Genomic DNA, 27,882 nt, shown 5'->3' with positions numbered 1-27,882 from the left:
GACAAAGTCGACAAAATCAACTCAAAGCCAAAGTTTCATATTCTTCAAAGTGTATGTCTTTAATGTGTCTTAAATTTGTTTGTTTTTTTTTGTCTATGTACACGTACATTTCTCTTCACGTTGGACCTCCGGCCCATTTCTCTTAATATCGTAGTCTTCGGAGAGAAAACAAGAAACACACACAAAAAAAACTTCAATGGACTGATGTCGTACATATTCATTTAGTATACGGTATCTAGTTTGTCGTTCTCTTCGTGTGCACAACAATACCAGCTTCCTTCATTCAAACATTTGAAAAACTTAAACAAATCAATCGTTTTGTTCATTACTTCAATGACGACAGGCACTGCCATCTTGGCCAACTATGCACGAGTGAAGGGCCTAATAGATGAAACAAACATGACAACACGGGTGTTCGGCAACAGTGCGCCTCCAAGGTTTGCACCGCGGTTGCCATCGTGGGAAATGCGCATCTGAATAGGTTTATAAGTGCGGAGGTGTCGACTGGCAATGCGCTTTTGGAAAGGGTCGACCTGTTTCGCGCATTGTGATTGGCCGATGCATTGCAAACTCTTCGCAGCTCACTACTGTGAAACACCCATATTCACTCATCTTTGTGAGACTTAATCAGTGTTTGAGACCGGACCCGACGAAATGAGTCTTTTGGGCTTTCCCCCCAATAGAAATTCTGATTGAGTTATCTGTCTTGATTTATCCCTCAGTTTGGTATCCTTCCCAACGATATAAAGCAAGATTCTCTTCATGGCTGGCGACTTGAGACTCATTTTTTTTACAAGGTCTAGTCACTTTTGCCCTTTGCCAAACGCAGGATGCACTGCACCGCGGGGCTGGTTACAAATGGAAATTAAACAAGCTGAGTTGCTACTTGGAAACGCCCTCGTCACACACGAAACTGAAAATGGCTGCGACATTTCACAGGACCAGTATGAAACGGAACGAGCCTGACAATGAAAGCACGCAAAGTGCAATCAGATCCAGGAATATCTTGGGAATTATGGAGGGCAGAGAGGGGCAACCAACATTTGAACTTGGGTTAAATTGAAAGATTTGAAGTACAAACAAAACTTGGGACAGGAGCGTTTGAAAAAGTGAAAGCTGCCTATGCATGTACATCATTAAGAGACTTGGCAAATTTCAACGCCCCTCCAGTAATAATCTGCTCACCCAGTTAACACGCACATTTGAGGCCAAAGTAGGGACGAGGCCATTTCACAATAGGGGTGGATACAAAAGACACATTGAAAATGTGCAGTTGGGGTTCCACGGTAAAATGGAGACTAGTTTCACAGAACGACTCCAAAAAACTGGACATGTTATGATTATCAATATTCCTTAGGTGTTCTGAGCAACATACTCTTGAAAAAAACAAAACACCCAAAAACAAAGATACAACAATTTTTAGTTCATTTGATACAACGATCTCATGACAGTCCACGCAGCTGCAACCCTCTCACGTACACCCTGTTTCTTTGTAAGTTCCAAGACAAATGACTGTTCTGGGATTCAATCTACATATGCTTTACCAAGCAAAAAACTACTAATTTGAGTTACGATGGCTCATATAGTAGAACAGCAGTTTTGACCCAGATCATTTTTTTCCCCTTGTCAATCGTTCTCTTCTTTCCTCAGTTTTTTCTGGCTGAGTGAACCCTGCAGCTGCATTTACTGTCTTAAGATATTAGCTTTTCAAGTTATAGACTTTACCAATGAGCCCAACATAAACGTTTTACACAAACTGCAAGACACAGGGCTTGACTGGTGTTGAAGTCGTGCTCACTTTGCCAAACTAAATTAGCCGACTCCACAACATGCCGGTTAATTAATAAATTTAAGGGTGCTCTGAAAATCTGAACGAGCACCCATCTTTGTATGCTCACGTAAGACAGCAGCAATCATGTCTCGCATCCTGACACATCAAAGGCATTTGCGGATATTGCCAAAATCCAAACGGAGCAGGAAAGAAAAAAGGCCAATCGCAGCTTTCACTAGCTGCAACAGTTTCTTACGGAACGAGAACCATTTTTCTGCTCCGTGCCAACATCAATTAACCCTCACGGTGGAAGTCGTTTTTACACAGGGGGAAATTAAGTTTGGCGTTCTGTTTTTACCCAACTTGGATTCAAAACCCAGAAACTGTGCCTTCAGGAGATCAACTCTAACCTATCACTGCCATCACCACATGAACAAAATTTGTGATGAGCAAGATTGTAAGAAGTAGTCTGGAATTCAACCGTTGAAATGTGCAATAAGGCACCACATGTCTGAGAAAGAGCAAGGAAAAAAAAAAAAGAAGTACCGTATCATTTATTCAGAAAACTCTGCACATAGGCCGACACCATTTAAAACCAGGCTTGTGTCTTTGAAATCAGACGACAGTCGTAATTTTCAAGCCTGTGTCAGGAGAAATCACCTCAAGCTCGTGGTCCAAAAAAAAAAATGACAGCGGACTGATGGTATGCGTAGCCGTAACTTGACACGAAGCATTCCGGATATTTGTGAAGAATTGGGATATTTTTGTGATCTCGGCGGCATTAGCCTAGTCCAATGGTGCCGGCTTACATTTATTCCTTCACTTCCACGGGTTTTGCATTTGTGTACAAGGTCGATTCAAAGAGAGCTGCAAGGCAAAGAGAGAGGGGGGAGGGATCTGGGTTCAAAGGTCAATCGTCCAGGGTCTCGATCTCCCCCATGTTGATGCGGGCGGTCGGACTGACGCTGAAGCCCAGGATGCTGCGGTCCATCCGCTGCATGCGCTTCTTCTTCTTGCCGCCATTGCCGCCCTGGTTGCCGCCGGCGCCGGGGATGCCGTTGTTGCCGTGGTGACCCGCCTCCCCCTCCTCCCAGTCCTGCGGCCGGGGCGACAAAGAGGGCGGGGAGGATGATTCGCCGCTCACAACCCCTCCTCCTCCTCCCCAGATATTGCCCTACCAAAGAGACATAGATAGAGACGTTGTGTGTGGGTGTGGGTTGCGGGCCGCCATTGTGTGGAGCCGGGCTAGGGTGGGTGGTCCCAAGTCATCGGATTTCGAGTCCGGAGAAAGAGTGGACTCTCTGCATCTGTCGACAGCAAAGCCGTGGCAACCACAATGCTTTTTAACAAAAACAAATTGACTTTTGCATAGCATTTCGTGACACCATTAACAACAGTCACAACAGTGAAAGCGAACAAATCTCCCAACCCATGCATGGGTAACCCGTAAAAATCTTGCAGATCATTATAACTGTACATCTGTCCGGAAAATTTAAGCAGTGGTACCAGAGGCCACGTATGCCTCGCTATGATTCCAAAGTTTGTACACACAAAGAATTGCCTTAGTCTGACAAACGTTCAGTCAATCTGCAGCTATGTCAAAGCTCAACCCGAGCGACAATGCGGGTTCTTCAAAATAGGAAATTAGGCACAAAATAGTTTTCATACTGGCTGGCTTTCAGCAATGCAATAACCCTGTCTACAAGGCTTCCCAGAATGCATGTGGTACGCACCATTTCCTGCTGTTTCCTCTGCTTCTCCTTGTAGCGACTGCGGTGCTCCAGGAACTGCCGAGCAAAATCGCTGCTCTCTCGCGTCTCGCCCAGGTACATCTTGACGTAGTCGCGCACCTCGTAGGGCGATTCCACGTCTTGTAGGAATGATATGAACGTGGGGACTGTAAAAAAATGACGACGGGCGACGGTGAGAAGCAATAAGATTTGAAAGTTGGCATGGTGGAGTCAGGCGACAGGCATACGGGGTGACAAGCTTCCCAACCCAAGACGTTGTCCCCTCAAGGAGGGACTGGCCAAGTTACATTTGAGGAATAAAAGCTTTCAGAGTCAATGTCTCAGAGTCAATGTCAATTTGGGAACGGCATCCTGATCTGAGATCTGAGACAGTACATCCAGTAGGATTCGAACCGGAGCCACACTCTCAACAGATTGGAATGGGTGATACTTACTGTCCACCGACTCGGCGGAACCCTGCAGCTTGTACTCGCACCACTGGGTGAACTCGTCCGTCGCCGTGTTGTTCTGGAACAACTTACGGACGTTCTCCTGCAAGACAAATTCACGGACCACAAAAATCAAAATGGCACCAGTCAACAGCAGGATGGCAAGATGCAATTACTGTTCATTAATACACAGCCTTCCACCTTGCACGACAACTCGAATGAATTTAAATATGATTTGTGTCGGTCACCTAATGTTCCAAGTCGGTGTGGCTGCCCGTTAACAGCTCCGCTGACCGTATGCTCGACCTGTAATGGGTCGGTCACGGTGATTTCTTAGCCTACGACTTCTTTCAAGTATGACACTGTTTAGAGATGGAAATTGGTGCTTACAGATGAATACACCCCTTCCTCTTTCCACATACTTAGAACCTGCAGTTAATGCCTCACACATGACCTTGATCTCAGGCTAGCCACTGACTAGTCCACAAACGTTGAAATGTTTGGCGGGTGAAGCAGAGCAAGGGTTAGGGAAGCGTCCAAAATGAACAGGAGGTCACTCCAGGTTTACCCAGATGTTTCACCTGGTGGAACAGTTTTGCGAGGCACCTCGGAGGTCAAACCTCGAGTCAACCTCTATTTGATTTTGCATTCGTCATGTAAGGATCGTAAGGATCTAAATGCAACTAGGTTCTTGATTCTTAGGTTTAAAGGAATTGCACACCAATCAATATAGCGCTGTCAACTTGATTATGTACAGAAACTCAGAAAGAACATCTGGGAAGTTTCCCTTACATCTCAGTACATTTCAACAACCAACAAAAGCCTCAAAGGATCCCCCCCCCAAAAAAAGGTTTTCCGGAACTGCCAAGGGGACCACGCCTGGACCTCCAGGCCGACCGGATACCGTTCACGTACCTCTTCTTTTGCCACTCTGGACTTGGAGCCGGAGCCAGTGGACTGCTGGCGCTGCATGGGGGCCGACTGCGTGGCGCTGCGAAGTGACGGGAAGTTGGCGCTGCTGCTGGGTCGTGGGGAGATGAAGGGGGGGAGGTGGAAACGATAACAGGAGACAAGGGTGAGACTTGGGCCAAGTTTAAAGCCAGTGGGATGTGGGGTGTCATTTAGAGACCTTGTTTTCTTACACAAACGCACATGAGAGCATAAAGATATTACAAACACCGACCCCCGGTTTGCCACTTGGCGGCACATGTAGATGCCCCATTTTTAAGGGCTGGACTCAAAACCGTGGATTTTGGCGTGAAGAGGTATCACAGAAAACAGCCAGCGGAAGGGTCGCAACTTCCTGGGAGCTTTTGCCAAGAGGGTGGCTGCCACAACGCCTTTTCAGTACTTAAACTTAAACAAGACAGGGGCCACGAAACGCCATGTGAATTTATTAGTGGTTTGGCTTAACAGTCGAGAACGTGTTGAAATTTTGTAACACCAGGGGCTAAACTTGGCCAGGTCTTGGTTAACCCAATGAGAGAAGCCCAAGTATTACCAACCTCTGTGACTTCATCCCGGCATTGTTGTTGGCCACGGCCTCGTCCCAGAAGCCCGTCGGCTGGGAGGGGGGCTTGGGCTTGGGGTCGCCCCACACTCCGGTGCCGTCGCTGCCCCAGTTCAAGGCAGTGTTGGTGTTGGCTCCGCCCCACACAGCGGCCGTCCCCAGTGACATGGACTGCAAAGGGATCAAGTCAGCGCTGATAAGGGACTACTTGAGTATAAACATCACTCCCTTGGGAGTCAAAATTTTAAATCCAGCCGCGTCCAAAAGCTGCAGATGCTGCTTGAAATGATAAGCAAGGCCTACTGAAGCCACTGATTAAGCGCTTGTAACCACTTCTAATAGACACGTGTGTTTATCCTGGCTCGGCCAGTTTATTTGGACAAGGGCTACGGCGGTTGCTTAACCGTAACCTTCCCCAACTACACAGAATTAAACAGTAGTATTTAATTCTGTGGGGATAGGTCTGGTCGGCCCATAACAGCTGGCTTTTGCATTGGGTTTGGCATATCTCAGAAAAACAAAGTCCAACAGCCTCTGTGCACAAAGTCCCATATGGGTGTTTAACTTTGTGTGAATGGGGAAGGTTAGGGCCAGCAACCCTTGGGGGGGTTAGGGTTTATGGGCATTTCAGTACTCAAAATGCACTGGTCATCTCTAAGGAATGTTCCTATTGCAATATGGCTACACCTGGATTGGGCAAAAGTGGTTAAAAAAACACTGGCAAAACACAGGCACTTCTGGAAAGCCACTGGCTAGTTAGTGACTATGTCTCACTCCTTGCTGCAGATAAGACTTAGTGATCTGTTCCCTCCGCTAGGCACGCACTGAGACAACACTAAGCTTCATTGCAACCCTAAGAGCTCATGTGGTCATGAAATTTGAGTGGGGTCATCATGGCTAAGGAATTATGAAATGGGGGGGGGGGGGGATAATGCAATGCGAAGCCCTCCCCCTATCGGGTGTGCACGGAGGGAATAGAAGGAGCTTGAGACACGCACCACTGGCGGCTTGCTGGCGGCCTGCTGCTTGCTCCGTTCCATCAGCTGCCGGGCTTGCTCCTCCTGAATCTCACGGAGGGACTTGGGGGGCGGCCCACTGCCTTTCATCCTGGGGAAGAAAACAAAAAAAAGGTGAAACTGACGGGGCTGCTTTCACAAAATGACTGAAAAATGCTTGGACTTGACAGTTTTAATGGATCGGTGGAGCATTGGAGACGAAGGTTTCACTTATTTGTGAGCTTTTACAACACTGGAGAAATTTCAATTTTTTTTTAAACAGCTCCAAGGTAACTACAACATTGATTGCAGCATGTTACTTGTAGATGGATGCTGAGGTCCTACCAGGGGACCCAAATGTACACAAACCTTGGAGTGTTGAACGGTTTGCTGTAAGTGACCAACTGCCGTTTGCGAGTTAATAGCCATGCCCTTTAGCCAACCCTATGGAATTTTGCACATTGAGCTCTGTTTGTCTCTGATCTTGGGCATCCTGTGTCCATTTTGCCTATCATGCCATTAGACAATACTTCACAGGCGATTCTAGTGCAACAGACTGATCGAGCTCGCGCTTTCTGTGGAGGGACGACCATGAACCTACCCTGGGTTTGCGCTTCCCCAGCCTGTGGGCCTGCTCTGCTGCTGCTGCTGTTGCTGCTGAGCCTGCTGCAACATCTGGGCCTGAAGCTGCCGTTGGCGTTGTTGCTAACACGAAAAGGGTTAAGAAACACAAGCTTTTTTACACCCAACTCAGTTGAATATCTCTAGTAAATTGTGGCTTTACATGTCTCTTCTCTCAGCGATAAATGCCGTGTATCAAACCCCAAGTTGAAGTGCACCCCCAAGCGGCAAAGGAAAGACAGGTGGTAGTAAGTTTTCCAAGCGGGGTCTCTTGCACGCATTCTGCGTGCACGCAGAGACCATTTATTCGGGAATAACTTTGTTACGCGTACCTGGCATTCTCCGCGTCAAACGCGCCATTGATCTCCATTATAAGCGCACGCCTCTGCAGTGAGTACCAAAAAATATGCCTTCTTAGAGCGGATAATCTGGCCCACTATTTTCAAATGGGTGTATACTTGCCAGAAAAACCATGTCTGACACTTAAGGGCCGGCGACCATTTAGACCCGGTTTGAAAAGGGTCCCCCGGGTAAGCTTGCCCGGTTGCAAAAACCCCTTTCATACCGGCCTGGCTACCGGCCTGGGATGCTGGACTGGTTGTTGATCTCGAACTTCTCCATCCTGGGGTCTACTGTTTGCAAGTACTGGTACATGTAATCTATCCCAGAAGGAACCTTCTTGTGGTTTTTAATCCTTCAGCTCTATACAATGTTTACACTAATCTGCTCATACCCCTATTCATCTGTGCAAGCATGTTGGGGGAAGCCTTTCATCAGGGACTTTGAAATGCCAATGTGCAGACAGGCCTTATACTGGCCTGGAGTAGGCTGGATACCGGGCAGGCTTTATACAGGGTGGGCTACCGGGGGGGCCCTTTTCAAACTGGGTCTAAATGGTCGCCGTCCCTAAAATCACCTATAAACCCGATGAACAGGGGTAATTACAAGAGAGGGAATATACACCTGAGGAACAGGGGTATTAATGAGAGTACACACACTACCGGTGCTTAGGGTAACAATGATGTCAAGTGTCTATACCTGATGAACAGGGAGACTAACATTAGACAGTAGATAGCATCCTCATACAACCAGATTCTTTATCTGACGCTGAATACAGGGGCAGGACGCCTGGAGTGGGCGTTACAGGTGAGGAGGGGGGGATAGGGGGTGGGGAGTTAGAATCGACTTACTTCCTCCCTGTCTCGCTGTTCCTGCTGCATCTGCTGGATCTGGGTCAGTGTCGGGGTGCCAGAGGTGGGGATGCTGGACGTGTTGGGCTGACCCCACATTGCTGTGCTTGGGAGCTGGTGAAAATTGGGGGTTTGAAAAAAAAAGGGAACTGGCAGTTAGGGTTTTTGTCAAAATGGAACGGAACTTTGTGAAATTGAAATTCCTCACCATTTCAAAAACAAACACTTTCTAAGCTTGATTTCCACTTGCCACACACTTCAGGGGCTTCTGTAAAATCGTAGATATGAGTTCTGAATGTGTGGATCCAGGCTTTTATAATCTGCGATACTTCATCCTTCTAAAGGTTCACGACCAGCGGACTGTACAGAATTCTTGAGGGGGGCAATGGTCAACTTCCCTTGCTTGCCAGCTCACACTTTCAAGCCAGAGCACAATTTTGCAAAAATAAAGATGAAAGCTTTTTTTTTTCTCCTAGTGATCCCCTCCTGCTTTCCAGAAGTTACCAACGTCCGGGAGGAGTTGACAGCGTCGGGGACGAGGTCAACGGTGCGCTTACTTTTGACTGTTGCTGCTGCTGCTGGAGTCTTCTCAAAGCGTCCTGCTGTTGCTGCTGACGCTGCATCTCTTGTTGCCTTTGGAGGGGGGAGGGGAACGAATCATGCGTAAATGTTAGCTTCTCCTGACTGACTTACTTAGAGATTTCTTACTAAGAGATTTGATGACACAGACGTGGATTGGCGCCCACAACAAAAACTGTAATGTTTCCGCAATATGAGGGGGAGACAAAATGCGGATGTTCCCTTTCAAGGAGAGACACGACAAAGCTGCAAAATGCTTCAGCTGGTCTTGTCGGTCCACGTCAGTGGTAGAGTTGAGGGATGATGGGATCTACGTTTCATGAAAATCAATGCAAATATTTGGCGCAGAGGTTGTAACAAAGACAGCACTGAAATGCTGTCCTTTTTCAGAGATATTTCACAGCTAACAAAATCACAGCTAAAAGTTTTTACGTTTCCAAAAAAGGGCAAAATATGACTCATTCAACTTCCGAAGAATCCGCAATCCAACTCGTCCAAAGTCATGAAATCCCAGAAAGTCCTCAGACATCCCACATCCCCTGCCGCACCTGATCATGTCCTGGTGTCGCTGCTTGTCCGTCTCCTTCTGCTTGTCCTCCTCCCGTCTGACCCTCTCCTGCTCCTCCCGGACCCGCCTGGAGGCCTCCTCCTGTGCCCGCCGGGCCACCTCCTCTTGGGCCCGTCTCTCGGCCTCCTCTTGGGCGCGCCGGGTGGCCTCACGCCGGACCACGTCCTCCTGGACCTTCCTCGCCGCTGCCTCCTCCTGCCGGCGCAGCTCCTCCTTGCGTTGCTGCTGCTCCAGCCTCAGCTGCTCCTCCTGCTGTTTGCGTCGTCTCTCTTCTTCCTGTCTCAGCTCCTCAAGCCGCCGAATCTCTTCCTGGCGTCTGACATCTTCTTGTCTCCTGTGAAACGACAACAAATTCAACAGATGAACATCAACAGCAGAAAAAAAATCTACAGCATTTATAACCATATCCTTCCCCTCGGAAAAAATCCCCTCCCATCTGAAGTACAAACCTTTGTAGCCCAGCTTATCTCTGAAGCCGCCTCTCTGGCTGTCTCATCTCGGTGAACATTCAAACAATGATACCATCTCTGCTCCACCCTTCCTACTGTTGCTCCTCCATTTTACCATAATCCATCCCTCTTCCTAACACAGCCCCTCCCATTTATGATAGTCCCTCCCTCTTCCTACCAAAGCCACTCCCTCTTATTACAAAAGTGCCTCCCTCTAATTACCATAGCCCTTCCCTCTTCGCACCATAGCCCCTCCTTCCTCCTACAGGCACATCCTACCCTGCCAACCGTAACTCCGCCCTCTTTCTACCCTAACTCCTCCCTCTTCCTCCCACAGCTCCTCCCACTGTCTCACCTGAGCTCCTCCTGCCTCTTCAATTCCATCTCCTGCTGCCTCCTCATCTCCTCCTCTTGCTCTTGCTCCTGCCTCCGTCTCTCCTCCTGCTCCCTCAGGTCCTTCTGGCGTCGCTCCTCCTCCTGACGCCGGGCCACCTCCCTCGCCTTCATCTTTTCTCTTCTCGACTGCCAAGCACGAGCAGACATAAAACAAATTCCTTTTGATGCCAGCTGCATTTTGCAAAACGACAGTTTACTTCACGCTACACAAAACCCGAAGGCAGTTCACCGCTGTTGACAAATTTGAGACTCTGGTCCCACCGTGAATGTGCATTTCCTGTGTCAGAATGCCATCGCTGAAAATGAAAGTCCCGAATGCTGTCCCATCCACTGAAATACATCCGGTAAAGCACTATGGCAGCAGGTCAACACTTTCAAAATAATAATGCGTTCCATGGTTGCTATTGCCTGATTTCTCCATTCTCAGCGTACTGTACAGCCGACAATGCCGCACAGAACATAAACCACCCGGAATGCTATATAGAAATATCCAAGCCCAAAGCTGAAGTGGATCATTTCACAGGTAGGGCCTACTTCCTAAGCACTTCAAAGTACCAGCAGCTACTTTACATGTTTTTGACAAGTCTTCACGGATAGTCACAAGAACCTAATTTGAATGTGAGCTGCAAGCTCTTTATGTCACAAAGCCATTCCTCTGTGACCGTCACTGTTAGCAGTGACAGCACCCAAGGTAGCGTTCGTGACAACTGGTGAAAGGTACTAGTGAAGTACTCGACTCTTAACACAGGTTGTGCATTTGCCTACCTCTTCCATTGCATCCTTTGCCATGGATGGGTGCCAAAAGCCAATGTCCCAGTCATCTTAAGACAAAGAGGAAAAATGGGGTATTTGTCAAGTGAAACGGAATTTGGCAGCACAACTTCTAAAGAAATTGACAAGGTATGAACATGAAGCCAGCACCATTCCCCTTCATTTACTTCCAGCAATAATGGCCCTGTCAGGTCAACATTTCAACTAGGAATCTACTTTCTTAACAGAATAATTTCTTAGGAAGTACAGACTGCCATTGCACTTTCCTATGCCTGAAAAGGATCGGCTCCAATTGTTTCTCAAGGTGAAGTAAGAACACATCTCAGGCATCGTGATTTTACAGGGTTTGGAAATTACTGGCTTGTAAGTACCAGAGATCTAGGCGAACTACCGAAATGATGACTTCTTTGGGAGGGGTACCTTTTTTGGACGGCGGTCCGCCCCAGATTGAGATGTTGTCCATCACGTTCTCCGATTTGGACGTGGGCACTGGGCTGCTCCCGGACCCACTACGGCCGCCCCCGCTGGCCCCTCCCCCGCCGCCGCCCATCATGGCATGCTGCTGCTCGCTGACCACTGCCGCGGCGGCGGCAATGTCCGACCGGGACGGGTCGCCCTGCAGTGCCATCTGCTGCAGCAGGAGTTGGTGCTGCTGCTGTAGGCTGATGAGCTGCTGGCGTAGCAGGGCCTGCTGGGCTGCCGTCAAGGACTTGCCACGGTGCAGCAGCTCCTGGTAGATGCGGCTGGCTTGCACCCTTTAGCAAAATACAGAAATTTCAAATATGCAAGTCGGTGCACAGATATAAAGTTGGACAATTAACCCCTTCATGCCGGGAGCCGTCCACAGCCAGGGCTTTGTGTGAGGATTAGTGCATACCACACATACAGTCTATTCATCATGCAGCTGCTGGTTCAATGGGGCCTGCTGCTGGACAAAACCTTTGCATACTGGGCATACCGCAGCCCAGCAGTCACGGTCAAAAGAATCCCGGCGTGAAGGGGTTAAAGTGAAACATTAATTCTATTTGATATGAAGGCATCGTGGTAGAGTTTTTTAACAGTGTAATCATGAGTGTCCTAATCCAGTCCATCATGTGTACTCGCACAGGTCCAGAAACAAGTTCTTTCACAAGTCCTGTCACGCGTACTTTCACGAGATCAGTCACATACATACAAGGAATCCTTGGTGACCGTTCACTGAAATAGCTCATGACTCGGCTCCAGACTGGACGACAATGAGGCGAACACATGGGACTCGACTACAACACAAGATCAAGTGTTCCACTCGATGGGGGGAGGGGTCAAGTCTGCTTCCCCGCGTTGTTTCAAGATGAGGTACATTTCCAATTCCATGACACCCCCCCCTCTCCCCTCACCTGATGAATGCCTGCTGCTGCTGGATCAGCTGTTGGAAGACTTGGTGTTGTTGCTGCTGCTGTTGCAGGTGTTCCCTCTGCTGCTGTGTGGGAGGCGGCGGCTGCTGCTGCTGCTGCTGCTGTTGTGGCTGCTGCTGGTGTTGGGCAAAGAGCTGCGGGGGGAGACCGTGGTGCACCTGCTGTTGCTGGGGCTGGGCTGGCTGGGGCACTGGCCGGACGTCAGAGGTGATCGGTGACTGTAACTTCTTCGGCAAAAGCAACAACAGTTCAGTTAAGAATCCACGCACAGCTACGGCAAACCAGCCATGCCCACAAACCAAAAAGTGTACAAAGTTATCTTTCGAAATCACAGTTTAAAATACAGAACGGTCACTCAAGTCTAGCAGCACAGTCCTTGAATAGGTCACTCAAACAGTTTCACTCATGTACATAGATGAGGTGTTCTGGACTGAGAACTGTGCGACACAAGAAAGGTGTACCTCCATCTTCACAAAATACATCAGGTCTGAAATGGATGCCGATACAGTTGAACATAAAAGGGAGAAAGACTGACTCTCACTGAGAATCTTTGTCAAGGGTGGGATTGGAAAAAAAGACAAATCTTGTTTATCTAGTATTTTATTTTATTTATTTACATCTGTTCATCCAACGGCGCATTTAACACCAATTCCAGGATGAAGTGACAGTTAAGAAGACAATGAAGAAACGTTCAGTTTTGGAGGTGGGAGGAACACCCCAGATAAATATTCCAGGGAAAACACCCAGAGAATAGGGGAGGGACTGAAAATACCAATCCTCGTTCTGACCTAGGTGGGATTCGACTGTGACTTTTCAGGCTTTTAACAACTAGCAAGGCATGAGTACTCCCCCATTTCATTGTGAACTTAGGACTTACGAGTTTTGGGGGGGAACAAAGTGCAAAACAATAGTAAAGCCAGTATTTTGGGGGGACAAACTTCTGAAATTGAGCCAACAAAATTCTGAGCAGGCATGACTCGTGAACAAAAGGGGGTTGTCTTACCCCCATGGGTGGGGGCTCGGGACCCTGCATGAACGGCACCCGTCCCCACCGTTTGATGACCTCGCCAAGGCATATGAAGTCCTCGTCGCAGCCCCGCTTGACCAGCAGTGTCATGGTGAAGTACCCGGCGCTGAACCAGTCGGCCATCTCGCTGGACATGAACGGACCTGCGGCACAGAACAGGGGAAATGGAAGAACAGAGAGACTGCTTAACTTCTGCTTGGTGGAAAAAAAATTAGGGGGAAACTTTTTTTTGGGGGGGGGGTTTCATCTGCGGGCACTTTTTTTTTCCAAGGGGGTACGGAAAGCAGAGGAACTGCAGCCTGTACATAGGTTTGTTCATTTCAATCATGGGGCATGCGGGGGGAGACGGAATTCCAAAGATCTTCCCCTACTCTTCAAGGCCCCGCCCACCAACTATGCAATACTACAAAATAAGCTGTTCGTTGAAGTCATGTTGGATTTTTAATGCTTCAGAAGTAAGGCCATGTTTGATACATGCTTTTGGAGCTATGGTTACGTCTACTGTCAGCGTGCCTTTGCGTCTTTTCAATGAAGCAACCTAGCCCTAGCCCTCGGCAACAGACTTGACTACAGCCCAAGTCCTCACGTGTCTAAACACTGTGCCCCCTTTTTTTTTTCGCTGGGACACCAAATAGGGGTAAACTCCACAGTACCTTGCACGGAGCCCTGGGGGTCCTTGTAGAACCATCTGAAGGCGTGCTCGTGGGTGACGGGCAGCACTTTGTTGTCGGCCGTGCTGCCGACGCTCCCAGGCTTGGCCATGGTCACCTCTTCCTCTTCTGGGCCCTTGTCATCATCCTGCCAGACCCAAGGAAAGGAAACAAGGGGTACTTTTTCGCTGAAAGGTGAGTGTAGGTCAGTGCAATGGATCTGGTGTAAAATAAGTCAACAGCTGGCGAAGACGAGGTCTTGACTTTTAAGTCTCAATAGGAGGTTTTACCCTGATTTTTGGATCAGTGCGTGGAACTCAGTGATTGAAAGTTTGGAGCAGACTTGCACCTGCTCAAGTTCTTCAAGAGATGGACCGTTAATTAGTATTATTAAGAAAGCTTCTCCTACATGCACAATAGGAGAGAGGCATGGTTAATCATCAGAAATGCCTCCTTAAGCCTGGCATATGGTACTCAGTAACATATTCTGCTGGCATTACTTGTGAATGGTACGTATACAAATGGAGACTAAGTACACACTGGATGTTTGTACTGACACGTCTTGAAGTACATGTTTGAGAGATCATTTCACGCCACAGCCTGCTTTCACGTATTTCATATTTTCACTCTGAAGAGTTTTGGGATTCCTGCTAAACACGTTTCAGAAAAGTCACAGTACCTCCTCGATGAGTTTTGACATCAGGCTCTCTGCGTCCTTCTCCATCTGGGCTAAGCTGTCGTCTTCCTCCTCTGGTTTTGGGCTCTCTTCTGTCTTCTCTGATGAGGCCTGGGGCTCTTCTGTGGTCGGCCTTGGGTCCGCTTCCTTTCCGGCCTCCTCCAGCGCGACCTTGGCCACCTGGGCCATGACCTCGCCCACCGTGGGCACACCTGCCTGCTTTGGCTCCGCCCCTCCATCCCCGCCCTTCTTGGATTGCTTGTCGGTTGGGTTCCCTGAGTTTTGGGGGGCGGCGACGGCGGCGGAGGCGTGGTCCGGGGTCGAGGGGGGCCCGTCGCCCGCAGCGCTGGCACTGCCGATGCTGTTGCCACTGCTGCTGCTGGTCAACTTCTTGCCACTGTTGACCACATTGTCCGTCAGCTGGACCGTGATAGGGGAGGGGCCCATTGTCCGACGCTCCTCCTTGGCACTGATTTTCTTGGGCTTGGACGGTTCCAAGCTCTCAGTCTCTGCGCTCTTAGCGCTTAGCTCCGCCTTCTCTGATCTGTTCAGCTTAGGCGAGGCTTCAGGGGAGTTGTCAGTCTCCTTTGAGTCGGATGATTCTTGTTTGTCGTTACCATCTTAACAGACAACAAAAACAGTCCAGTAAACCAGAAAGTTACTCACTTTCAATACACTTGTTCGACAGTGTGTGAACAATTCTGAAAAACTACTTCAGACCAAGTCCAAGGGACAAGTGAAAAAGAAAACAGATCTCTCAACTATCAGACGGCAGCTGTCATGTTTTGCAAACGGAGCAAAAGGCTTTTTTATCTTTTACCTGCGCTGGCTTTCTGTTGTTCCTTCCCTTCCTCCTTGTTGCTGGAGTCCCCGGATCCTGCATCCTTGTCTGCTTTCTGTGGGTCCAACACAAACACCAAGCAGCTTATGCCGTAGGCCTAGCGGATGCTCGAGGGGTTGAACACTCTGAACTTTCTGATTATGATTAGAACTGTTCATTTGGATCAGCCTTTGGTTCATCCCATTTTTTAAGATGTAAAGCACAACTCACTTTGTGGCATTCCGTTTGCCACATACAGTAGATGCTCTTCAAAGCATTTTTAAAGGCTTCAACCGACTATCTAGTGTATTGTTCTTAAATTCCCTGAACATCTTTCAATAGGGGAATAAAAACATCAACTTTGACCAATTTTTCACCTAAGCTTGCTGAGTTTGCTGAACTCTAGCCAACCGGATAAAATGACTATTTTCACGAAATCTTGTTGCATTATTCATAGTCTGGTACAAAAACATGCATTTGCATGCCTAATTTTGCATGTCATTTACATACACGAACCAGTGGACAACTTTCACTCCTTCGTCACCGACAGATTGATATTATCAGCTACCAGAGACCCATCTGTGATAGCTATTGAGATGAGCACTCACCTTTGTGGAGCAGAATGCGCCAGACGAATCGAACGTCCCGATGTCCCCGTCGAAGGGGTCGTCCATGGTCCACTCGGGCATCTCCTCCATCCCGTCCTCGTGCCAGCTGTCCTGGCGCGACCGGCCGCTGTAGCGGCGCTCCCGCATTCCCCTCTCCAAGCCCCGTCCCTGCTCCTCCCGTTCCCTCGGGTGGTTCCAGCTTGTTCTCGATAACCCTACGACATGAGAGTAGGAAGGGGGTATGCGTTACACAGCAACATTATTCACATGCCTCTCAGAACAAACCATCTGGGAAATCAAGAACTGATATAATGTGCTTCAATTCCACCTAACGTTAGTTTCCGTGATCGGACACGTGCGCTCAGAACACTTTTGCTTTTGCAAAAGGGTTTTTAGCTGTTATTGCATTCCACAAGCACACACGTACGGATGAGGTGAATTCATGTCAAAGTGTTCTGAAGCGAAATGTTTCAAAACAAGACTGCCACATGACCAACACAAGACTTCCAGTCTGAAATGCGAGTCAAAGGCTTTCAAATAAGGTAAGAAAAGCATTCCTTTGTTGATTCTGACCCTGTCACTTCCAGCTGGTCACGTGTCTTTTTGTGTGGAGGTCTCCACTACATGGCCGTTCCACGACAGCAATGTCCTTACCTGTTGCACTGCGCCAATTGTCGTCCCCTTCCCGTGACAGCCTCATGGAGCGCGACCCCGCCTGCCGCCATGTCCCTCCCTCGTCTTCTTCGTCGCCCCGCGTGGACCGTTCCCGCGGCAACCGCCAGTTGTCACTGGAGCTGCCTCCCCGCTCGATGTGCTTGCGGGGCGACAGGGGTCCCCCGGCTGCGTCATCAAAGTTTCGCGAGTCCAGGCGCTTGTCAAAGCGGTGTTCTTGGCTGTGAAACGAGTGAGTGCCCACAAATTTTGAAAAGAATTTTCTTTGACAAAATCACAAATTGACTTAGAAACTCGTGGATTGAAAGTTGGATTAATCCCCCTTTAAAACTTAAAGATATCTCTGGGCATGACAAGCAAGATACAGAATTTCTTCACTAATTTTCACAGCCTACAACTCTTCTTGAATGTTAAACTAGCCACACAACAAATCTCAAGGACTCCATATTGAATCCAACAGACTGAAGTTTGGAATATGCACCATAAGTGGCACGGGTGAAAACCTCATTAACCCTAACCCCAAGGGTGTATGTAAAATCATATTGAAATTGGAGGATTTGGGACTGTTAGGGTTAAGCTTTTCTTCGAATAATTGGTAAGAAAAAATTAAATGCATTTGACAAGCCAAGCCACAATAATCTCCACCAATTTTCATCCTTAACAACTCTTCCCAGCTGATGTAGAAACCATTGGTTGAAAAACCTCATGGACCATTCTGTCATTTCACACTCGGCCCGTTTTCACCCACCTCTCGTCCCAGCTCATGGTACGATTGAACTCCCGCCCCCGAGGGAACCCCGAACTCTCCTCGTCGTACATTGAGACGTTACGCTGAAACTCTCCCCGCCCCCTTCCTGGTAAACCAATCAGCACACCATCGGTGCATTCATTAAAACTTCAATAAACAACACCTCTCACAAAACTCGTTACATTTTTGGGGGTTAATCTCCCTCAAATCTCTAATCAAAACAGAGTGCGCTATCAAAAGGCTAAGGATGGCCATTGCTGGAATTTACACTCAAAAGAATTGCATATTTCTATCTTTCTGAATAAAAAAAGAATGCATATTTTAGACCTCAACCTTAACTTCCTACGCAATGTTGCTGATGCTTCCCGACTCAAAAACCTGTGTCACGTACATTCTGTCTGCTAATCGATGCAGTCACGCAACAAGCTGCTGCAAAAACCAGATGTTTGGAATGTGACAAATGCCCAAAGGGAGATTTGGATTTGATAAACACCCCTGTAGGTCAAAGACGGCTCTCTCAAGTCAATGAATATTTGCGCCTGTGTCAAAGCTCTATTTTTACAGTCGCGATACATATTTGAGATCTAGGAGAATGTAGGGCTGTGCCAAATATCTGAATAACTGAATATTCAACAATTGATTGAAGATACATGTTGAATATGAATATTATTTTTTGAATTTGAATATTCAAATGCAAAATTCAGGAAAAGGAAAGGAAAATTTTCTTTTGTTTTAAATGAGAAAAATTGGATTATGGAGGCTTGTTTCAAGCAAATTGAAATGAAAAGCGTTAGGAATCTGACAACGATTTAAAAAGTAAATTATTCATTAAACAATTTCAAAGAGAAATTTTTAACAGGGCAAGAAGTCTTGTTTATCTTTTCAATCTTAAATATTTGAATAGTGAATTAATCGAACTGACTCAGCCCGAGGAGAATGTAAATTTTTTTTTTCAATTTAGGCAGCAAGACTAACTTTACGTGCAGGAATTGAAACTCAACATGGGCTTGAACACTTGTTACAGACAGATACATTTTTTGTGAACCAGGAGCCAAAATTGCGATTAAGATTCCGAACTCAAATTCATGGTAACCACTGAAAATAACTGTAAACACAAAACACAAACAAATAAAACAATATAAGACATCTCAAAAACAATATAGGAGATGGCCTACAATCGCATTGTTCTGATCTCTGTTTTAGTAAACTTGCCCCACAATATTCTGTGCTCAATAAACATTGCCTAGATTGGCGTCTTGGTACTCACCCCGTCCCCGGCCTGTTCCCCGACCCCCTCTTATTGCTGGTCCCCCTCCTCCTCTGCCGGTCAGCCGTAGCACCACTGTACTGTTCACACACTGTGACAAACACCGCTAGGATGAGGACAGGGAGAGAGAACGTCCGAACATTCCATGTCAAACACAATCCAACTGTGGCACTGCATTATGGGACTGCATTATCAGGTCAATTTCTGCTGTTTTTTTCCTTCTGCACACGTATGCATCAAGGTTGATTTTCAGAGATTTTCATATGTGTATGGATAACAGAGCTATATGAACCCTAACCACCTAGGCCCTAATCAGAGGATACACGTTCAATCCTTCAAAATCCTCCAACTGCCCGCATGAAAAAATTGGGTACAGCCTCAATCCTCCGGAGTCCTCCGATATTTCTCTAATATATTCTGTGGACGGGTGCCCACGGCCTCAATCCTTCAAATTCCTCTGGCAATTCCTCTCATGATGTTGAGGCAGTGTGAATGGTATCCCGCAGCAGTAAGGAGGATTTTACTTATTCTGTGGGTAAGAATTTATACGTATAGATGGCTGAACGTACGTGGGGTCTAACCCACAACCTAGAGACAAAGCACCCTTCGCAATCAGCAGTGCAATTCTGCCATGCGGCCTCAATCCTCTAAAATCCTCCAAAACTGCCCAGGGGCTTTTGAAGGATTTGACATGGTAAGGGTTAAATGGCTAGTGTGCAAAGTTCTCATTCTCCGCGCGGAGAAAATTTCGCGCCGTCCTGGGCGCAGACATTTTGAACCCATGTGCGTGCTTGTAGAACATTCGCAATCATATAGAATGAACATGGAATTACGTGCTCTAAATGCAATGCACATTGGGTATCAATAAAATCTGATTTTGCATGGTTTATGCCAAGAAAAATGAAACACTAATCTATTGATTGTGCATTTAGGTTTTTTTGCAAATAATGGCTTTGTTGACGCATCAAATTATTTTTAGAATATCAGATGCAAATATACTGGTACATATAGCCCTACAAAAATTTTGCGTTTTCCATATGTCTGTGCACAAACATGGATGCGCCCGGCAGGCATCACTTGGTAAATGAGTCAGTACTCCAGTTTTTATATATGGCGCTATGGTACGGATACTGTTCATCAAGTTGTAGACCACTTCAGACGGCAAGATTGGATCTGAAGTCAATGTTTCTGGCAAATCATGTCAGTGCAAAATGCAAGCAAGTGCAGAGTACAGATTCCCTGAAGAAACTTCGGACTACTCTCTACGGCAAACATATTCAATACCTTAACCAGTCAAAGAATGCTGCTGGCAATAGAAGGATTGCACTTTAAGTTTTTCAATGGTTCCTCACGATGTTAAAGGTATCATAACAGAGTACCAGCTGCAAGGCCTCTATTAACAACAAACCAAATGCTCACAAAGGCAGTGAACACAAGTGGCAGGGTACTAAGTTACTGGGTTGGGCCAAGGCTGGTGTTAAAGTGAACTACACAGTGACATATAATCCCACAGTGCATATTGATACCTTGGGCAGGGTTCTCAAATCAGCGGTATTGTATGTGGGTCAAGAACGTTGAACGGCTCACCTGTTCTTCCTCATTGAGCGGCAGCAGTGCCATGGGCGTCAGCGGCTCCTTCTTGGCGATGGAGGACGCCTCCTCCAGGCCAGCCGGCATGCGCTCGCTGCGGCGGTACAGCGCCAGCATCTCCTCACGGCCATAGCGGTGCTCGGCCAGCTTGAACTGGGTCATGGGGGTGGGGCCCGAGGAGGAAGAGGTAGTGGGCGGGCCCGTCGCCGAGGAGGAGGAGGCCATCGCGGGCCCGCCCACGCCGGGGGAGGGAGGAGGCGAAGTGAGGGCACTGCCACTGCTGCTGCTGGTGCCTGAGGACAGGTTGCGCAGCCACTGGGGGCCGAAGTTCAACGTCTCGGACATGGCGCTCGTGGGACTTGACGGACTGGGTTGCGAGAGGAAGCGGTCAGGATTGCAACGCAGACGAACTCTGACGTCCTGTCGGAGATGACCCTGCATGAATGAAAATCAAACCAGAATTTTTCTTTCCCAGAGTCTGGAAGCCTAGCTCTAAGTGGCCCACATTCAGCCTTTCACCATGGGGGGTGAATAGACTATTATCCAAGTAAAATTCTCAACACAAGTTCTGGAATTGTAATGACAGTCTCTTCAATGCAGAATACTAGGCATCCTTGCTGCACGGAATAAAAGTGATGCTACGAGTGAAGAAATCATCACAAACTTTTTCCAGTTTTGTTTTCAAAATGGCAATTTTTCTAGTACATCAGTGAATCTGTTTGTCCAGAACCCATCGAACTCCAACAGCACGTTTTTCTAGGTTGTTAGACTTGGTATCAAAGGCCCAGGGTGATGGTGTTGGATTTTGTGTGAGTTGGGACTCACAGGGGTCATTGTGTGCAGTGTCTGGCTTTCTGTACCAAGAGCTGAACTATGCTTGATTTTGTCAGGTTTGGTACTGCTTCGGTGCAAGTCATTCTATACTGCATAGACCCATCCACACCACATCACTCGAACTCCAACAGGCTTATTCTGTTGGAGTTTATCAGGTTTGGTACAGTGACCTGCATGTACATGTACCAGACAAGTACATGTGTCTGTTGAAGTCTTTTGGGTTCAGTATGCTCCCAAGTGCAAGAGCCTAAGGGGTTAAGGTTAAGGCTGTGCACCTGTGGTGTATTCCCTTTCCACTGGTTTATAAAAAGCAATACGATATATGATGTTGAAGTTCATGAGGTGACAGCGACACAAGATAACTGGGCTACATATATGAAAATGAGCCAGTGAATTCTCTTTTAGTCCCAAAAAGATTTAATTAAAAGACAACAATTTATTTAAAAGAAATAGAAGATTTAACTCAAACCCTATTGAGTGATGAACAAGAAACTAAGAAATCTGACAAATTTTGTACAAGTTCGTCAATCTGAACATTCACTGTAACCATGGAAGCTGTCAGGGGAAACTAACTGCAGATTTGAAGGTGTGCACAATTTCTTAGATTCAATGGCGGTTCAAAAAGTTGACAAACCCCATCGGACCAAACACTACAAACACCTAACAAAAGAAACACAGTGCACAACCAGTGAGCATCCACTGTTGTTGCACTGTACTTCTTTTGTTAGATGTTTATAGTGAAACTCCCTCCCCCCCCCCCAAAAAGTGAACATTCGGTTCACACTTCTTTGTGGTGAGGTCCAGAATTCGGCACTGTGTATATATATGGTCCACGTGCATTTTCACAAAGAGCACACGTGTGTGGGCGTCACCTCATGCTGTATGCGCACGCATGCATAACCACACTTGCATCCCCCCCACCCACACTTACAATTTCTCTGTACGACACATATTTTCTCCTATTTGACTCCAGGTGAGGGTGAGCCATTTGACCTCTTATGTCACCAGAACACGGATCACCAGCATCTCCCCAAGCTCGCCCGCCTCCCCGTGGAGCATCCATTCTGCTCTGTGATTTACACTCACGACAGACAGCATGAACTGAGGTCAACGGTAACCCAGCATACTGCAAAGTTCACTGTCTGTCTCCTCACAGAATCTGTGCTCCTCAAGAAATGCTGAAAACACTGTTTGCTACACATCACAAAAATAAATCTAACTATGGCTGTTTCGATAAACTCTCAAAACATTCAATTTTTCCCATACAAAACTGCGGCACTGGGCATAAAGTACCATTTGGAAGCCACAGAGAATCATCGCAATCATATAGGTCTTCTGCGTGTATAGTCTCATCATGTACAACTCCTGAATATTCCCCCAAAAGAATATATCTTCCCGTATTTTGGAAGCGACAATATGTACGTTTATTCGCAGTCCAAATTGTGCCACACACACGTATGTACGTGTGCATGTATCAATACAGTAAAAGGAATTCGCTGAAACCCGTTCTACAACGAAACATTTACACTTATGTTCATGAAAAAAATAATAAAATTGGCTTGGATGTCACACTGACGTTCTTGAGTTGAAATTCAGACTGTCGCCTTTTTTCCACAGGCCTTCAAGAGGTGAATTCAAATTCAACGTCTGCTTCATGCAATTTTCAAATGGAGACAACACTTTCTATGTGTGTGCGTGTGCATATTCACGTAATGCTTGCTGGCGTCCCCGAGGAGTGTTTCATTTGGCTACGTGCCATGTTTGGGAGTGGGACCCAGGAGCAAAATGACGCACGTTCCATAACCTCTGAATTGCTTGTATATCATATGATGCAGACATGTGTGCCGGCGGCCCAAAATTTAACCCACAGCTTCTTGCCTGAGCAAAATTGCCCCTCTGAGCTGCACTCATCCGAGGGTCAAAGGTCAACAAACATATGGCTATCGCATAACTGATAGTATACTGATAGGCTCCAGGCCAAAGGTTTGAGTCCCGCACGCTGTCAACAAATCAATTCATGAAAACATGCCAATGGGGAGTTACATGTGAACCTAACTGAATATGGCTTGTCAGAATCTACATGTACATCTTGTGAACATACCTACATGTATGCATGCACATGTGCGCATAGCACATCTGTGACAACCCATCTACACATCAGGGGTTGAATTTCATGAAAAAGACAACTGGAGCACAGGGCCAGAGCCTCATACAAATTTACTAGACTGGGCCACACGTTCCGAGAACGACACAGTATCAAAAGTACTTATGCACCCACCGTTTGTGTACTGTCTTAAAAGCTGGACGTACCGTATGTAATGCGCATTCTTGTTTGTACATGAACCGCTATCTAAAAAAGAAGAAATAAGCTCACGGTTTCTTTAATACTTGTACATGTACTTAAATTGGTGGATGATTCCTAGATACATGTACATGTAGGTTACAAAAACACTAGACCACCAGGCTTGTACCGGTATCCATGTTGCAAGAGTATGCTAAAATCACTGGCCCCGGTCCACAAGTCCCTTGAAACATGTACATGACAAGCTAGGTGCCTGTACACTGTACCTGTACTATGCATGTTGTACTTACAAACCACTGTACACGTGTATGTAAATGATTGCATACACTCCCAGGGCCAACTTTTGCAATACAGCAACATATACAAAGCCTGTGCCAGTGACGCATGTGACTTTCCACTTACCTTACGGAATTTGCCACTGGTTTCCTGTACAGTGGTGGATTTGGTGAAAATTCATGCTAAAATTGCCAACTTATTGTGGAGCATTCAAACTGAAACCCTTATGCCTGAAAGTTGACATTTTAACAACACGGCTGATACACAAAGGCTACGGCTAACTGAGTAAAGTTCTTTTTTGGGGGAGGGGTAATTTACCTTGATAAGTTAATTACATACATGTACAGGCACATTGAAGGAAATAAAATGCAAAATGTTGTCACACTTATGTGACAATGAGAAGTGCAGCCTTCGAAATTTTACTTGTGTCACAAATAGCCAAGAGAGGGCAAAGTTAGGATATTTTGAGAGGAAGAAAAGAGGTTTGGAATCAGCTTTGCTTTGGGTTAAATACCCAACATAACAACGTGCTGATGCTGTTGACAACGGTTGATCTACGCTGATCTATTACCAATGCTGCATGCTGCTACTAAGTTACCTGTGTGTTCATCAGTGGGACCATGGCACTGCCCATACATATAAATGTAAGTGTACATGTATGCCCACGTAGACATGTACTTTGCTTTCTCAACAATTGAAACACACTGGGAGCTAATGTACATGCACGCTGTAATGTTTCCTTCCATGGCAACAGTTACTGTTGCTATTACTGTTACTGCTGGTATACCGTTGTCTACAAACTGTCGTCCGCGATAGTAAGTCGACCAGTGTTCGCAAGAATGAAATAGCTCTGATGTCTGAAATTTCCAAAGCCTAAACGGTCAACACGGACACCTTTCCAAACCGAAGAGGAAAGAGAGACAGGCCTTTATCTTTTCCACGATGTCTGCAATTTTGACCCGTCACCGTTTGGTAGTAGACGTTACATGAATATTTGCTTACATTTTCCAGCTCGTTGAATCTACCAGTGAAGTCACCATGAAGTGTGAGATAAGCGAATGCCGTCTGAAGGAGTATGAACCCACGCAGACCTGCCTATTTTTAGCTCGTTAAACGTGGAGGTGACAAATTTCAAAGCACAAAAATGTTCCATCTTGACATCAACAATGTCACTAATTTCCTTCGCCTTTTTTTTCACTCACTGAAGGTCAATCACCTCACAAAAGTTGAAAACCTGTGAATCTGGAACTGTAAAATGCTTCCAATTTTGTCAGAATGTGCTAGGTATTTGCACACAACTAAGCAACTTCCTTCAACCTTCTCTCCTTTATTTGAAACGCATGTACTTGGATTTATTTTCTACATGCGGGGGGCGGGTATCTAGGACTTTTGCAAAATGGCAGGTAGCAACCACACCAGGTTGATGAAAACTGCGACCATGGTGATGCACGTACGCACCAGCCAGTCAGAGGACTGGGCTGCACGATTTATTCTTTGATCAGTACGGAGCACACATCGCAGTTGTTTTCATCGGCGCGGTGTGGTCGCTACCAGCCATTTTGCGTAAGTCTCAGATGTCTGCCGCAGCATATAGAAACCTCTCACATGGTACGCTCATACTCAAGGCTAGTGGCCAATGCTACATACATGTACCAGGAAGATCTAGAAGGTTGCTCATGGTGGAAAATTACGTAAGTTACAGTGTGTGCACAGCCAACATGGCCAAATGAGTTAAAACACCTTTAACACTAAGATTTCTTCATAAAATTTAGCTTGCAGTACTCAGTACTATAAAACACTAAGTAGTAGTCTAAGCCTGAAGGACCTAGCACTACAAATTACTACTTCTGGCTAGGGCACCCTACATTGTTACTTGTACAGAGAACAATAAAGTCGTGCATTCACAGTGCCAGGGCAATGTATGGTACATTGTCTCATCTATTGTATTTTATGGCTTCAGAGAACAATACGGCCACGTCCTCTTACAAGTGACAGGACTGAATATTACATTTTTCCACTAAGTAGTACCTTGCAGTATTCAGGGCTGTTACGGGTAACATATTTTGAAAGTCATCCAACCTTAACTCCAACCGTCCCAAATGTAATGCAGGCTCACGCTAAGCAGGGTTGTAGCTGGGAATTTTTTAGTGCCGGCTGTTTTGATGAAGTCTCATCATGCCCACAGGTTTGTGCACAAGGGCATCAAGTGTTGTCCGTACTATATATGGAATTCGTGCCAGAAAATACCCCATAAGATGTATCACTAAGCCTATCTGGAGGTACGATAGGATAGGAATAATGCTGGCCAAAACAGTTGTTTCTCATTCACCAGCCACATCAGGAAAGAATTAGCCTAGGCCTATTACCATTCATGATACATGTAGAAGTAGGCCACGCTGCATATACACGTATATGTACATCCCAAACGCCCAATTTTAGGCCTGTTAAAATTACTTCCTTGTTTATCATCAATATTTGATATTTCCAACTTTTTTACAAATTTCCGGCCCTTTTCAATCTTGCAGATTTGTCTGTACCACAAAAATGGTCTGGTGTTTTATAATTCTCCAGTCTTGCCCTCACTCAACCATGACCGATTGATCTCATCTGCCGTTATGATAGGCCTATATGGAACACTCAACATAAAAGTCTCAAGAAGCCTATTATTAAATAATGTACAAGAAAGGTATTTTAGTTTTAGATTATCTGAAAAGTCTGGAAAATACTAACTTGAAATATCAAATAATATCAAAGGTACTGGCCCAGAAAATATAACTTTGAGTGATGATAAACAAGGAATTAATTTCAACTGGCCTTGTAGATAGACCAAGCAATATGGCAATACCATGACTGCAGCAAGCCTGAGCAATGTGGTAGGAAAACTCAAAATGCTCGATCCCAAGGCAAGATCTATTTTGCAAAATCTACCCAATTTCGGTTCATATTGCCTATTTTGGAAGTATGCAAAGTGTACAAGTACATGTATGCGCAGCGCGCACATGCAATGTAAGCTAGGCCTACATGTAACAGTCTACAGAAATTGTAAGAATGACTGTGAATGCGTGACTATCACCTCCACAAGCTGTGTACAAAAAGTCAATACAAATCGCAACGCCCTCACTTCGCGTTCACTCTGGAACACAGACCTGCAGACACGACGGACCAAAATAAACCGGCATACGCAGCAGAATTACGCTATATTATCACACAACAATGTTAGCAGTAAAAGCAGGTATACCTGGATATGAACTGGCGATAACTACTTGGCTTATACGAGTAGGATCTCTTGAAATCTCAACCTTCTTTTCGATCAAATTCGACTGCAAATTCTCAATCTCAACTTTCCGTACGTGTTCGATTCCAATATGGCTGCTCTGTATGATGTACCACGTGACCAATATTTTAATTAGCCGTTCGATGTATACAAACTTTCACATCTGACCCGTGTGGAAATTTCACACACAGCGGGATATATGTAAATTGCAACTTTGTCAAGTAAAATTTTCCAGTTTCACCGTGGTCTTGTTGCCGAGTCGTTTACATCAAACATAGAAAAAAAATCGACTTAGGGCCTGCACTTATAAAATAGACGTTGAAGTCAGCCCTCTTTCTTTCAAGATGACGTAAATTCGTGCATTGACAGAGCAACTAAATCGGCGTTTATGGCCACGCCTTTCATATGTTTGGGGGCGGGGGCGGTGGTAGATTATGACCACACCTCCTGCAGTGAAGGCAGGGAATTTCTTATTTTATTTCTTTTTTTTTTTGGTGAACAGCTTTTCAACGCGACGTCAAATTTGTCACCATTTTCTTTAATTTCTCAATATATGTGCCAGATATAGGCACATATATTATAATATATATTAAGGAAATTCGGAACTATATTGACTCTGTGCTCGTTTCAAATAAGCACAGACCATAAACTACGGTTCAAATCACAACCTGCACAAAAGGCGCATGCGCATATAGTAGGGCGAAGGAAAATATAA

The 27,882-nt window shown here is 46.2% G+C and overlaps 1 protein-coding gene across 4 annotated transcripts; it reads right to left on the bottom strand.

Moving 5' to 3' along the window:
- Window positions 1-33: 33 nt before the first annotated feature.
- Window positions 34-27,274, bottom strand: LOC110982651 (uncharacterized). 4 transcript variants are annotated; one of them, XM_022241225.2, is made up of 24 exons: window positions 27,132-27,274; window positions 20,479-20,916; window positions 18,892-18,997; window positions 17,625-17,730; window positions 16,859-17,097; window positions 16,205-16,419; window positions 15,597-15,672; window positions 14,780-15,396; window positions 14,104-14,248; window positions 13,427-13,593; window positions 12,406-12,650; window positions 11,450-11,784; window positions 11,024-11,079; window positions 10,218-10,384; window positions 9,394-9,747; window positions 8,824-8,899; window positions 8,267-8,380; window positions 7,057-7,160; window positions 6,459-6,567; window positions 5,456-5,631; window positions 4,866-4,971; window positions 3,957-4,053; window positions 3,505-3,668; window positions 34-2,945 (listed from the first exon to the last, which is right to left on the bottom strand). In XM_022241225.2, the coding sequence occupies exons 2-24, from the start codon at window positions 20,824-20,826 to the stop codon at window positions 2,682-2,684; spliced, it is 4,386 nt and encodes a 1,461-aa protein (XP_022096917.2). In that variant the 5' UTR covers window positions 20,827-20,916; window positions 27,132-27,274; the 3' UTR covers window positions 34-2,681. The 4 variants fall into 4 exon arrangements, with proteins under 4 accessions (XP_022096917.2, XP_022096919.2, XP_022096920.2 ...); XM_022241227.2 differs by having other exon boundaries at window positions 4,866-4,968; XM_022241228.2 differs by having other exon boundaries at window positions 12,406-12,647.
- Window positions 27,275-27,882: the final 608 nt, after the last annotated feature.

Source organism: Acanthaster planci, linkage group LG16 (assembly GCF_054643075.1).
Source record: "Acanthaster planci isolate LZ-2023a linkage group LG16, COTS_SCS, whole genome shotgun sequence".
NCBI classification, from domain to species: Eukaryota; Metazoa; Echinodermata; class Asteroidea; order Valvatida; family Acanthasteridae; genus Acanthaster; species Acanthaster planci.
This window is presented reverse-complemented; position numbering and strand designations above follow the sequence as displayed.